Genomic DNA, 14,884 nt, shown 5'->3' with positions numbered 1-14,884 from the left:
CGACCATGTGCCTGAGTGCTCTGACACCGGCTCCGGACTGTGAGACGCAGAGGGTTGTGCGTTCGGAGCTCCAAGTGTGGTTCCCACTAGGTGCTCGATGGAGAATTCTGACACGGGCGCTGCCGAAACAGAGCTCTCCTTGCTCCAGTCCCAGGCAGCCTCCTCCTGGAAGATGACATCGCGTGAGACGACGACGCGCCCGGACGACGGATCAAAGATGCGATACGCCTTTGCTCCGGGTTGGTAGCCGATGAAGACGCCTGGGAAGCTCCTGTCCTCTAGCTTGGAGAGGTGCGGCCTCGTGACCTTCACGTGCGCAACGCACCCAAATGTGCGCAGGTAATGTACTGCCGGTTTCCGGCCATGCCACGCCTCAAAGGGGGTCATGCCGGAGACGCTCTTCGTCGGTGCGTGATTCAACAAGAAGACGGCTGTGGTTACGGCCTCCCCCCAGAATGACGTCGGGACGCTCCTCACCTTCAGCAGTCTTCGTGCCATAGCGAGCACCGTCTGGTTCCTGCGCTCCACCATGCCATTTTGCTGTGGCGAGTAGGGTGCAGAGAAATGGCGCTCCACACCACGCCCTGCACAGTAGTCCACGAACTCAACAGAGGTGAACTCACCCCCGTTGTCAGTGCGCAGCACGCGCAGTCGGTGGCCCGTCTCGGCCTCCACCGAAGCCAGCCAGGTCTTGATCACCACCGGTGCATCTCCTTTTGCTCCGAGGAGGACCAGCCACATGTACCGGCTGAGGTCATCGACGAGCAGAAGGAAATTTCGCTTGCCGCCGTGTGTCACTGGAGTGATCGACCTGCAGAGGTCGCCATGAACTAGCTCGAGCCGATTGGTGGCGCAGTAGTGTGCTGTCGCCAGGAATGGGGTCCTCCTCTGTTTGGTGGAGATGCAGCAATCGCACAACTGTTCAACGTGGTCAATGTGAGGGAGGCCACGTACCATGTTACCGTTCAACATCTTCTTGAGGGCATCAAAGCTCAGATGCCCGAAGCGCGCATGCCACATCCACGCTATCTCCTGATGTCGCGCAGACAGACACAACGACTTGGCAAGGTTCAAGCACAAAACGTAGAGCCGGTTGGGAGTGCGGTGCACCCGGGCGACTAGACGCCCTTGCCTGTCGCGGATGCGGAGAAGACCATCATCAATCAGCACCTGGCAGCCATTCTCATCAAGCTGGCCAATGCTGATGATGTTTGACGTCAGACACAGAATGAAGTATACGCCAGATAGCGTTCAATGCTCGCCATTTTTACACTCGAACATCACTGACCCGCGCCCCTCGATGTTCACCATGGAGCCGTCGTCGAACTTGACCGTTCCGGCCACCCCTCTGTCAAGATCAGAGAAGGCAGCCAGAAGACCGGTCATGTGACTTGTCGCTCCGGTGTCGAGGAACCAGGTGGCGTCGTCACCCGCATCATCACGTTCCAGCTGCGCGAGCACCTTCCCCTCCTGCAGATGAACCATCGTGTTACCGTTACCTTCATCAGCGGTGAAGGCTTGCAGTGGCGCGAGCGCCTGCGTGACGTGATGCAGTTCACAGGCGCGTGCCATGAGCAGCTCCAGCTCCTCCTCTTCTGCTTGTGCAACGTGAGCTTGCTCGCGTTTTTTCTTGCGGCAGTCGCGCTCCCAGTGCCCTGACTTCTTGCAGTAGCGGCACTCATCCTTGTTCACCTTGCGGTTCTGTTGACGCCCCATGTCGTCAGGCTTGGGACGCGAACTCGCTCGGCCTCAGCGACATCGCGCGTGACCAGCCTTGGCGCCTCCAGACGAGCCCTCAGCAGTCTGTAGCTTCAGCCGCCCGACCAGGGACTCCAACTCAGAGAGGAGCAGCTTGCTGCCGCTGCTTCCACCCCCTGAGGATGCGCCTCCTTCTTGATCCTCAGCTTCCTCCACAACCTTCAGCCGCCCGGTCAGTTCCTCAACAGTCAGCGTCTCGATGTCGAGCAAGGTCTCAATCGAGAGCGCAATCTGCTTGAACTTGGGCGGCAGCACGCGAAGGAACTTACGGGCCACCCGCTCGTCGCTGTGCTCATCACCGAGGGCGGTCAGTTGATTTGCCACCCCCATGATGCGCATGGCGAACTCGATGACTGTCTCGCCGTCGCGGAGCTTGATCGTGTCGAAGTCCTGCCGCAGCTGCTGCGCTTTCGTCTTGCGCACGCGATCACTGCCGGCGTACATCGATTTGACGGTGTCCCACGCCGCACGTGCTGAGTTCTTGACCGCCAACGTCCCCATTAGATCCTTGGGAACCGCCTTGACGATCGCCTCCAGCGCCATGTGATCATCTCGTCGATCGGTCGCGCCAAACTCAACGGCTTCCCACAGCCCTCTCGCCTCCATCATGATTTGCATGAGAAGGGCCCAGTCGCTGTAGTTGGTACGCGTCAGCATCGGCCAGGAAGCTCCGCCGACCTCGCGCACCGTCTATTCAACCACAACCTCACAGCCCAGCGTGCGGCCACGGCGCGGGATCAGCGGTGAGGGCGAGCGAGGGGGAGCCCGGCGCCGTGGTGGCGTCCTCGAACGGCCATCGCCCGGCGCAGACATCCTGGCGGATCGTCACACGCTTTGATGCCAATTGACAGCCTCAATCAACACTGGAACGCGAGTGGAGGTGTTGCTCTCGCCGGAGTCTCTCGTCAGAGAACGGACGGCTCACTCAACCTCTCGAACGCAATAGATAGAATCAGTGGAAAGAGTCAATTTGTGCTGCGATGAAGCTGCAGCTTTTTCGGGTTTATCTTCTCCTTTTATTATGCAGTAACAATCAATTGAATCCGAACTTCACGCCATGCCGCGCAGCACAGCGAGCAGGCCGTGAATACAGCGAAGACTGGGCACGATGGGAGCTATTCTCGCCATGGCCACATGCAAGACTGGGCACGACGCGCACACACAGGTCGTGGGCTCATGCCAACTAACAGAACGATAAATAGAACTAGCTTAAACAATTAAACGTGCACAGGGTTACTACTGACAAACTACACACTAGATAAATTATTTTTGATAATACTGTTGATGACGTTCATGATAACAGTAGTAATGCCGAGGATCTGTTTCAGAATTTTGGCACAGGGCCTCCAAATTCTCCGGGACGGCACTGCCCATTACATAGCCTCCATCACCTTCACTCTTCATTCTTTAGGTTGATATTCCCCAAATGCCTCAAAAACTCAGTAAGTTCCACGTCAGACGACCCGCCTTCCTTGACAGCATCGGCAGCCATCTCCTTCGCTATCGCCATCCTCTCTCTAAGCATCTTCCCTTCCTCGGATTCCATCACCAGCCTCACCTTAGCGTCCACCTCGTCAGCCTTCACCAACACCTCGTCATAGCCCTCCACCGCCACCCCAACCTTCATCTCCTCCACCATGTGCACCTTGTTGAGCCTCTGCTCCGCGTACAACGGCCAGCATATCATTGGCACGCCGGCCATGATCGCCTCCAGTGCCGAGTTCCACCCACAGTGAGTCACAAACGCCCCCACAGCCTCGTGCCGCAGCACCTCTGTCTGCGGCGCCCAGTTCTTCACAACCAGTCCTCTGTCTTTGGTTCTCTTCAAGAACCCATCGGGAAGCAACGCCTCCAGATCAGGCTCGAGAGAGTTGCTATGCCCCTCGCGTGGGCTTCGCACGGACCACAAGAACCTGTGCCCGGAGCCCTCTAGACCACGCGCCATCTCTTTCAGCTGCGCCGCCGAGAAGGTGCCCATGCTTCCAAAGCAGAGGAACACCACGCTCCGCTTGGGCTGCCCGTCCAGCCATTCGAGGCACGCGTGCCTCTCGCCGTTTTCATCGGTGCTGCCACCGTCGACCAGTGGCCCGACGCAGTAGATTTTCGGTGTCGAGCGGCCGGGCAGGCAGTGGCCTTCACGTAACGCTTTCAGTGCCCTCGCCTCCAACCAGTCGAAGCTATTCACCAGAATGCCTGTCGCTTCCGGCATCCGGGCGAGCTGCTGCAGCCGTACCCTTCCCACGTCGGTCTCTCGGTCCTGCATAGTGTCCGGCATGTCCAGCGCGCGGACCGGCGGCACGCCGGCGAAGTTCAGCGGCGCCTTGCCCATATCCTTTAACGAGCAAGGCGCCTCGCGGCAGAAATCTGGAATCTGAAGGTAGACCGCGAAGTCGCCGGCCGCGGACGGGTAGAAGATGTACGCAGGGATGGCGAGTTCCGCGGCGACGTCGAGCGCCTCGGTGCAGAACATGTCGACCACGAGGGCGTCGACGGCAGTCAGCGAGCCGAGGAAGTCCCGGAGCGCGGGGTTCGCGACGCGGAGCGCGTCCAGGATGGGTATGAGAGGGTGGGAGTACTCCTTTCTGTCGCAGGGCGGGATGGGGAGGAAACGGACCGTGATGGAGGGACTGGCCGCGGCAAGGCGCGCTAGCGTAGTCTCCAACACGGCGTCCTTGTCGGGCGGGTCGACGACGGCAATGGTGACGGCGACGCCGCCGCGGCGGAGGAAAGCCTTGGCCAGCTGCACCATGGGGTTCAGATGGCCCACACCCAAGGAGGGGTACAGGACCACCGTCTTGTCCACCATGGCCTTCTTTCTCGCACAGCTCACAAGAGAATTCAGCAAGATCAATGGAGACGGGTGAAGTTGGATTCACGACAACAGTGAGCCCGAGCCGACGTACCTTGGCCACAGCTCAGCAGCTTTTCCCCACAGCTCACGGGTCTCATAAAAATAGCAGTACCACTCGGCACAGAGGAAGGCACGCGTGCAATCAGGCAAGCAGCCGCTGTACTCCTCTCTCTTTACGTCCACTTCCAGCAAAGAGGACAACAGAACCGACGAATATATATGTGGTCCATTCATCCATTGTCCTGGTGCGCCAGATGGGCAGCAATAACACGTTTCTGTTCTCACGTTGTAGAGGAGAAAGGGGAAAGAAATGAATGGCGCTTTCTTTTGGTTACTTCGTTATTGCCGTTTAGTGGCATGAATTGAAGAGATTAAAATCACCCATTGTAGTAATCGAAGGAGGGTATAGCCGTATAAGAGGTTGTTTGGAGTGTGCCACAATACTGGCCGGCTCATGCCATCTTGGTTGTCGCCGTTGCGTCTGCATTGATGGCAGCATTCGCGTCAGCACATTCACGATTTCCTCGTCCTGCTGAACTGGGTACGATCCACCACACAATTTGGCTACCTACCAAACGTAAAGCGTGGCCTCGCCGCACGTAAAGCGTGGCATGTTTCTAGCCACCACGTTAAAGAAAAGGGCTGCGCTAATGGCAAGGAGCAAGAAAAGGACAGCTAGCTCGAAATCCGATAAATGGGATACCTTTCACACTTGTTTGTTACGAATTTGTGTCAGCCTTACATGTTACCTGGCGTATCCATGGGTTCGATAAAAAATAGTATTGAAACCCATATACCTATATAGATGTATAACAAATAAGCTATTTCTCTAAATCATAACACTTCACATTATATAAATATTCACTCCCCACTCTCCATTCCCTACCTCTCTACTGTTCAACCTCCCACCGCCCCCAACTACTTTGTGCCTCCCCACCCCCACGCCTCTATTCAACTGCTCCCCACGTCGTCCCACCCCTCGTCGCACCGGCTAGTCTCATCATCCCGTGCCACCGCCCCACTCCATCGCCTCACACCGCTACACCCCGCAGGTAGGGTGACAGGTACTTGCGGACAAAAGGTTTGGGGCCGGTTCGTGGGTGTTCATGAGTATACCTATGGATAAGTAAAAAACCGGCAGGCACATATATGGGTGAGCACTATTCGTACCCACAGTATCTGATTGTTATCCCTAATCCAGGTACAACGAGAGAAAAGGAGTTTATGTTGGGAACAGCAATAGACTGGGAAGAAGAAAGTGGACTGGGAACAGAGGAGCAGCAGGGATCGTGATGCAGAAGAAGAGGTCAGGGAGGAAGAGAACCGGGAGGAAGAAGAAGTGTTCTATTTCATCATCGATGCTTTAGCTGTTTGCCTTGCTTCCCTTTTGTAGTCCACACACCGAGCGACGGGCCCACTTGACAGGCAGGTCGTGACATTCGACCTCCGGAATCCCAAACTTGGTATTGCTTGATCGCAGACCACATCAACAGGCTTGAACTCGGGAAGCAACACCATTTGTTTGTCTTGATCATGTTGCCAGGACCATCCAACAGAAAATGCTCACAACCCAAATGACCAACCATAGCAACAACAATTGGTAGAAATACCTCCTTCTGGAGGAATTGCTTAGTTACCAACGGCTTGACCAAATTGTTCACTGAGCTCAGGTTGCTGGGAAGCCAAGTACACAGATCATTTGAGTGGCTTGAGATTGTTTGACAATATAGAGCAGCATATATCCTTTATAAGCATAGCTCTCATGTCCAAAAAAGCCCACTACTGCAGTCTTCAAATAGATACTTGCACATCCATATTCCCTTCTCCCATGGAAGTGCAACCTGCTGGCATGTCTCCAGATGTTTCCAGTGTCCAGCACAACCACATAATATCACTGAGTGTGTAAAGGAACTCGCAGCAACACCCAACCCAAGCTCCTGAACGACCCATAATCCCAGCATAGCAACCAGGCCGGTTTTGATTCAGCAGGTGGTGGCCATGGTGGAAATAATAAACATGCATATAGGCTGCACAAATTTGCCTTGCATGTGTATGAGCCTTGTGTCAAATACACTCTCCAGCAACCACGGTACTGATCCACCTCTGATTCATTAAACTCATGTAAATGTTCTCCCAGTACTCAGAGTTGGTAGATGAAAATGTAGGAGCCACTGATCTGCGCACTACTCTTTGTCCAAGGAATGCAAACCATCATAGCATTGTTGGGAACACGGCAGGTCAGCCAAACACCATTAACTAGCACCACCATATGACCAAGCCATGACATACCCACTGAGATAGCAGCGAAAGAAATAGTCTCACCAAGGAAAGTCCACTCTCCAAGGTGTCTTCCTTCATCTATCTCAATCACAGAACTACCATCTTCTAGCACAGCTTCATACTCACCACTATCAACTACATAGAAGCAGTTACCTCCACCACACTTCCACTGCTCATCTCCACCCAAAATCAGCACAAGGTTAAAAGAGATCAGGTCACCTGGAGGCCAATTGTCACTTGAATGCTCCTGCTGCCTGTAGAGGAGATGCTTTGGCCGAAATGGTGACTCTTGCAACCTGAAAATCAGAGCTGTTACAGCGCTCAATCTTCTGGAACAGCGATACCATGCATTGCTGGAACTCGGCAGGCCGTGTCGCCTCGAGTACTTCTTCAAGCTCGCCCAGAATCAGCACCTTCTCCTGGCAATTTGTGACCGTATTTGAGCACGGTGTCCGCTAGTTTGTAGTCCTTCTCAACGAACTGGACAATGCAATATGACAATGCAACATGACAGCCCAAGTCTGGCGGTGGTCAAGGGAGATAGCAGCGGTACCAGCAGACCTTCAGGCACTTCCTCAAACAGCTTGAAAGCATCCTGGTCGAGGAGGTTGTAGCCGTGGATCCAGACGTAGAATTTGAATACGACTGCTGCATGGTACTCGGTGTTGGCGTCCAGCATGGTGACTGACAGCTTGGTGCCGAGCTCGATAGTGACCTCCAGCTTCGGCGAGGATAACAACGGAGCTTCAACCGGCATGGCGACCATCGATGGGGGCGTGGTAGGGGTCGGAGTGCACGCAAATGCTGGCGCGCGCGTCGCGGTGGTAGCTTGGCGTCGTTGGGTACTCGGTGATGGTGGTGGGGATGACGGTGACTCCCGCGGAGTCGCGCACAGCAATCGCGAGAGTGCTGGCATGGAAGTCGACATCATGGCACTCCTCCTCCAGAAACACCTTGAAGCCATCGATGAAACTGAAGCCGCGCAGCGGCAGATTGGGTGCCGCATCCTTCTTCACTTCGCTCCCGCCCGTCGCCTTCAGCAACACCGACGCGTCAGTGTGGTTCGTGCACTCGGTGAGCAATAAGCTGCAGATGTTGGGCCTGGACGGACGCGAGGCGCCGCCCGCGAAGAGTATCAGAGTGTGGCAGTGGCCGTAGCACGCGCGGGCGAGCCAGGCTCGCAGTAGCGGAAGAGGCGCCGTGTGGATTGACGTCAGATGACGGACCGCGTGCTCCTGCCATGGCCATACGCGGAACTCCATCGTCAGGAACTGCCACGACCATGGCTCCGGCGGCCGCAACAGCGACGCACTGCCCCACCGCAGATGAAAGCGACGTGCGATGTTGGCGTAGGCGTCGCTGCGACTCTGGCTGAAAGCGGAGTGGTGGCTGGTGAGCTCGACGAGATGGCCCGCGTAGAGGAAACCTTCCGTTGAACACTTGGTGGGCGTGGCTGCCATGTGCTCGGTGGCTGCGGCGTGGTGAACGGTCACGCCCTTAAGGGACTGTGCGATGGTGAAGGCGTCGGTGCCGGCGTCCGAGCCGATGAGGACGACGAGGACGCTACACTCTATCCTGTTGTCCCACTCCCGGAGGTCACCGAGCGCGGCTCGGTCGACGCCGAGCGGGATCGCGTCGCCCAGGGGAGGTAGGAGCGGTGGGGGAGCAGGGACGCAGTCGCAAATCTGCACGCGCGGAACGGAGCCGACGGGCAGGTCGAGGTGGAAGTCGCCGGAGTTGAAGCCTTGCAGCGCGGGGTCGAGGACGGGGTGGACGGGAGCGGCGTCATGGGCGGCGGTAGTAGCGCTGATGATGGGCGCAGAGTTGGTGGATCCACCCATCGAAGAGTCTGTGATGGACGCGCCGAAGAGGGTTGGAGTTATTGAGGATGCGGTGGTGGATGCAGGCACAATGTCGGTGGCCGGGTCAGTGTGCTGAGCTGCAGCGGAGACCGGCGACGCCAGAGACCGTGTCGCGGTTGCCAGAGAGCGCGTTGATGCCAGAATCACCGCTGTGGACTCCTGCAATGCCACCACCCTCTCGGCAATCTCAGCTAGGTACATCTCCATCTTCGCGTCGCTGTGATTGTCGAGGCCGGGGATAAGACTCTGATACCAATTGTCATGATTTTGGTAGACAAACACTCGATTCACATACCAATAATCACTCGATTCAACTCAATAGTTAGTTCATAGTAACAATCGAGTTACCACCACTCAATCCAGGTACAATGAGAGAGGAGGAGTTTACGTTGAGAAGAGCAATAGACTGGGAAGAAGAAGGGGGACTAGGAACAGAGGAGTACCAGGGGATCGGAATGTAGAAAAGAGATCAGGGAGGAAGAGAGCCAGGGGGAAGAAGAAGTATTCTATTTCATCATCGATGCCTTAGCTGTTTGCCTTGCTACCCTTTTGTAGTCCACACATTGAGCGATGGGCCCACTTGACAGGCAGGAGGGCTGAGGCCATGACAATATCCTCGGAACCCATTCGGTTATATTTATTTATAATTCTCGTTCCTTCAAAAAATATTTATGACTCTTCAATGGATTTTTTTCTTTCAATTGCAAGATGATGTAAGTGCACATATACTAGCCTCACACATGTGAGATTTGAAACTTGATAAATAGAGTCGTATCAGGATGCCTTCATAGCCCACCAAGATGTTATTCCCTTCCATGGATTATATTATCTAATAACCTCTCATGGTTTTTTTCTTTAATTCCCCATTTCTTTACAAATCATGGCACATCAAGAGCTACATGCAAACATCCCACCGCACAAGTTACACAAACCTACTATTGAGAAAAATTAACAAATACGCTCGCCCCCGGTAGAAAACTAGCAACCAAGTGTGCGACACTCCTATCCAGCGAAGGCAATGGCGGAGTGGCAACGACTAAAGGATCATGTTAAGGTTATATGTTCAGGTGGGTCCCTTCCTAACCGTAGAAATAGAATGCTAGGCTTGCTTTGCCGTGGATGGGCATAATATCGAGACAACAAGATGGCAAGGGTACTAGCAGCCGTGGGATTGCCTTTGAGTAGTGGGTGGGGATGAGGCGGCCAACTAGGAGCATCATGAGTTAGGGATTGGCAGATAGGAAGCGGCTACACGGTTAGGACGTTCTAGTAGCTAGTGGTGGCAGGAGAGGTGTTTGACATGGAGAAGAAAGCTCAGGTCATGCCTGCACTTGACCTTTCTCAAGCGCGAGTATCACTCATCCAATGTGTGATGGTTAGTGTTAAAGTTGGTGCCTCTTACCGGCTTCTTCTTGGGCGCCATTTCCTCATGGCTTGCACGCATCTCCCACGAACGGAGCCAACTATTGTGGCACAAAACCACTACAGTGAGGCGTTCTCATGCTTCCATGGAGTGAGAGCGAGAGAGTAAAGAGGATGGAGGGAGAAAGTGCACTAGTGTAGAAAATGATCAACCCTCCAATAAGGACCGGGGGCCACATTTATAGTCATATATGTCTGACTGATTACATGTTTGCCCCTACTCAGATATAGTGCCACCTAGGGCTCATCTAACCGATGGAACGTATGTGATCTCCAAGGGGTACAAAGGATATTTATAGTCATGCCCCTATTAGCTAACCCTACCCCTAAGGACCTGCAGAGCATTGTAGCCCACGTCTCGGATCTCTCGCGCGACAGCCCATGCTCCAGCACCGCGCTAGAGTTAAGGTACCTTTGGGTTTGATAACTCCCGCGCGAGAGTGCCTGCCCTCGGATTGGGGGGGGGGGGGTACCCTTCAGAGGGGGACCAACGAAGGTGGGCTTCGCCATTGAAGCCTATGCCTGGATTGCCTTCGCCTAGGCTTATGTGTAAAGGCTTCGCGAGGTCTCGTGGGTGTAACATTCTAAGTTTAACATGTTAATTAATTGCAAATTTCACTCCCGATTAAAACTTTTTATGATTAATTAAGCTAACTAAAGTCAAGGAAGTATGTGTATGTATATGAGTGTATATATACTAGTATGTATACATTCATATATGTAAGTGGACTAAGTATTCTAAGTTGCACCAAGTTTATTTCTAAAATTTACCCCTACAATAAATTGATTCATACACGATTGGTTTATGGCTTTTATGCTTCTTTGAGTGGAGATTTGAATTGAATGTCTCTCAATTCAAATCTATTCTGAGATTCTTATCAACTCAAATCTAAATCGAATTCAAATCTTTTGATTCAAAATCATCTTCCAAATTTCGGGGCTTTACCTCTATTTCATAATTCAAATATCCCCATTGAATTGATCCTAATCCAAAGTCAAATTCAAATTCACATCTCTCATTTGAATTTAATCCAAAAACCAAATTTTCTTTTGCCCTTTTCTTTTCTTCCCCGGGCTCAATCTCCCCCTCTCTCCTGGCGTAGCCCAGCAAGCGGCCCAGCTAGCCTGGCTTCCTTCTCCCTCTCTTCCATGCTTGGGCTGCAACCGTGCTACCGGCCCAACTCGCTCGTGCGCCTGCCTGCCCACCCGCACGCCTGCTACATCGTACGCGTGCCGGCCATACAACCGTCGCCCGCTCGCGCCACTCCTTCCTCCTCTAGCGTGATGCCACGCCACTCGCCACCACAACAGCCACCTCCTCCGGGGAAAATATCCCCAACCAGCCTCCACCTCTCTCGCTCTCTCCCTTCTCTCTCTGCCCATGCTGCGCCGTCCATACCTCTGCAAGCCGCGCGACTTTCGCGCCCCGCCCATGCGTGGACGACGGAGAGCGCCCACGCCGAGGGGAATGCGGTGGGCGCTGCTCCACCATCTCACCTCCGATGACCGCGTGATGCCAGCGTGACAGGGGGGATTGTTCGAACCGAAGCCGAGTCGTTCCGCTGCTTCGATGTTGTCGCTCCGCCGACCGTCATCCCATCTCTCGCCATCTCCGAACGTGGTAAGCACCCCGGATCCCTAGCGCCTCCTCCTAGTAGCATGTAGGCGTCCCCGTAGTTCTTCCTTGCGCGTAGCCGCATGTTTTGACCTTCCACCACCGTGCTATGCTCACCGCCGGTGTATTCGTGGTCTGTGTGTGAGGTCGGTCATCGTGCCGTGATACCTTGGGGCCTTGGCCCCCTTTTCCATGTAGGTTGGCACCTCCTAGTGTAGGGGAGGTGCTGTCCGATTTTGTCCTCACCGCTGCGCCCTCTCCGGCCGCCGTCTGGTATCGCTCCCGCCGTCGGTCGCCGTCAATGAGCCCCTAGCTGAATTCCCCATTGTGTGCAGATTCTCGACGTGGACTTCCCGTTATGAAACACTAGCCGGTCCACATCGCCGACGAGCATTCCAGTGCGGCTCTGTCGCAATTCCTCAACGCAGGCTGATTTCCCCCTCCCTTCTGCCGCTCGCACCGCGCCAGCACGCTTGCGCACTTGCGTGGACCGGCCACAGACCATGGGTTGGCCTGGCCGAGTGGGCCACGGCTCGGCCCAAGTGCCGCTGGCCAGGCAGGCCGACCCAACCGCCCGCTGGCCCTGCCCCAATGGGCTAATCCAGCTTCGCAGCCCGCGAACCAGCTAGACGAAAAATGTACAACCCAAGCCCATCCCAGCCCATCTAGGCCCGGACCTGGCCCAGTTCAAGCCCATTTTGGCCCAGCTGGTACTGTTCACATGGGCCCCGTCAAGTCACTATTCATATAGGCCTAGACTACTATTTAGTGGGTCCTACCCGTGGGCCCCACTTATGAATAGTATAGTTTCATAATTTTTCAATTTAATTTTAGATTAAATCTTCCAAGAGTAATAATTTCTTTGTTCTGGCTTTGATTCCGGCGATTCTTTCGCCGAAATTCATCTAAATTTGAGATCTATCTATCCATAATAGTATGATATCCATTAGGGCTTATTTGGATTTCCATTGGTGTTATTTAAATCTTCCCTAATATAGCCCGTTAATGATCATAATCACAATTGCAAAACTGCCAGAATTCTACGAGTGCTACACGGGAAGCGTCAGGAGCGAGGAAGATCCTGACTACAACCAAGATCTTGAAGAAAACCTCATAGAAGGTAAGTCCTATCTCCTTGATCATATTGAACCTATGTTTTGAATTAATCCACATGATCAACTAAAATTGGACTTATATCGCAGGTGCTATATAATGCACTTTTACAAACTACATGTAGTAGTTAATCCTATTAAACACTTGCCATGGCATAAATGTTATCATTCAAAATACATATCATCTTAGGATTACCTGTTGTTATCGATATTAATGACAGACTACGCCTTGATATCTAGCATATTTAGGATTGAATACGTCTCTTCGGAGGTGTCGCTTTTAAAACACCTCTCCTCGGAGATAAGATTTACTGTTATCAATGTAACTCATATACCATGAATCCTTGATGGTTGTGAATTTCGTGATGGTTGTGAAATCCTTGATGTCGTGTGGGATATGGTGAGTGATCTGTAAAAATAGGTGAAAACTGTTTGGTGGGGGAATGTGGAGTAGTACTCTGGATTAGGATGCTCCTAGGGGCTTGAGTTATCTCTGTGGTGTTCATTGCTACAAGATACTTGCCCCAGTCACTTAAGGACCGAGTCATTATGCCGTCTAGCGTAGCCACCCCATGCAACCATGCGTCCTGAATGGTTAGGACTTGACTTCTCCTTCACCAGATTGAGTTAGGCATCATACTAGGGGCTAAGAGCAGCGAACAGTCAAGTGCCCATCTGTCTCTTTGTTTGAAGGTTGCTAGTATCAGCCTAGGCTTAAAAAGAGGACCAACCTTCATTACATGGACCCTGGTGTTTGGGGGTAAATCTCATGGAAAAGCCCGGTAGGAAAGGTGATTGGAGTATCTCGATATGATTCGCTCCTCCGCTTACAATAGTTGGAGGTTGAGTATATCGCGTGGGTACAGTATACAACCTCTACAGAGTGTAAGCCTATTCGAATAGCCATGTCCATGATCATGAACATGCAAAAGCAGCAATCGCGTTGACTAGACTCTAGGTGCATGTATCTTGATGAGTGAGTGTGTGGACTAGATGTCTGTATGATGAGGTTGCTGGCTAAATCCGCTAGGATCTGTGTGGTACTAGAGGTACACCAGATGTGCTGAAAGGGACTGCGGAGCGAGGTGTAGCCTCTCCTAGGACTGAAAAATCCCTAGATATAACTTGTTATTGTTTTTTTGGATTCAAAACTGTTTCAAAAGATTTGTTACAAGGCTACCTTTGTTTTGAAAGGTTAACAGTAGAGAATATAACTGGATACTTGCATAAAACCTGCTTTATGATTAGAACTAAATCATAAAGCCTTATCCTTGAATTACCCCCTTTATGCATTTATCAACACCTTGAAGTAGTATAGGGCCTGCTGAGTACCGTTCGTACTTACTATTGCTGTCATTCAGATGAGGAAGCCGATGCCGACTTCACCGGAGGTGAAGATGAGGATGAAAAATAGTCTTAAAAGTCGCATTCACACCCTAAGCTGCTTGTGGCTTGGGCTTTTGCTTTCCACTGTGTTTTGTTATCCTCTCGGCCAGGTTTGTAATATATAGTATGGGTTGTAACCTTTTGTACTTTGAAGCTTAGTAATTATGTAGGAAGTTTGACTGTGATACTACAACTGTTGTACTGGGCGTATCAGCTACTTGATCTAGTGACTGATACAGGAGATAGAGGAGATCCCGAGATTGGGGTCTTACTGTGGGTACCCTTGCGACAGGGGCTTGGGGGGCTATCCTTCTCCATGGACTACGACCTTGGTTCTTACCCATGGGGCTTTGCCTGTTAGTTTCATCCCCCCAAGGTGGGATTTGAGGAAGCCATCTTTGAAGATTCTTGATTGCTCATCTTCTATCCATTTAGGAACGGCAAGGATCCATCCCCACAACATTCATCCTCAAGGACCTTCTCACAATCGCCCTTGTAGTAGAATTGGAGGACCAACTTGTTCTCCCCCAAGGCTTTAAATTTGACTTCTTTTGCAAGACTCCATGCAAACCTGATCTAACTAAATAGAGATGCATGG

The 14,884-nt window shown here is 52.7% G+C and overlaps 1 protein-coding gene across 1 annotated transcript; it reads right to left on the bottom strand.

Moving 5' to 3' along the window:
• Positions 1-3,013: 3,013 nt before the first annotated feature.
• On the bottom strand, positions 3,014-5,208 carry LOC133919955 (anthocyanidin 5,3-O-glucosyltransferase-like). The gene has a single exon (XM_062364544.1). The coding sequence runs from the start codon at positions 4,562-4,564 to the stop codon at positions 3,152-3,154; it is 1,413 nt and encodes a 470-aa protein (XP_062220528.1). The 5' UTR covers positions 4,565-5,208; the 3' UTR covers positions 3,014-3,151.
• Between the last annotated feature and the right edge of the window lie 9,676 nt (positions 5,209-14,884).

This window comes from Phragmites australis, chromosome 1 (assembly GCF_958298935.1).
Source record: "Phragmites australis chromosome 1, lpPhrAust1.1, whole genome shotgun sequence".
NCBI lineage: Eukaryota > Viridiplantae > Streptophyta > Magnoliopsida > Poales > Poaceae > Phragmites > Phragmites australis.
The sequence above is the reverse complement of the archived record's forward strand: the minus strand, read 5'-3'. Positions and strand labels throughout refer to the sequence as shown.

Excerpts from the sequence above, each read along its gene's own strand:
- LOC133919955 (XM_062364544.1), bottom strand. The coding sequence starts at position 4,564 with ATGGTGGACAAGACGGTGGTCCTGTACCCCTCCTTGGGTGTGGGCCAT.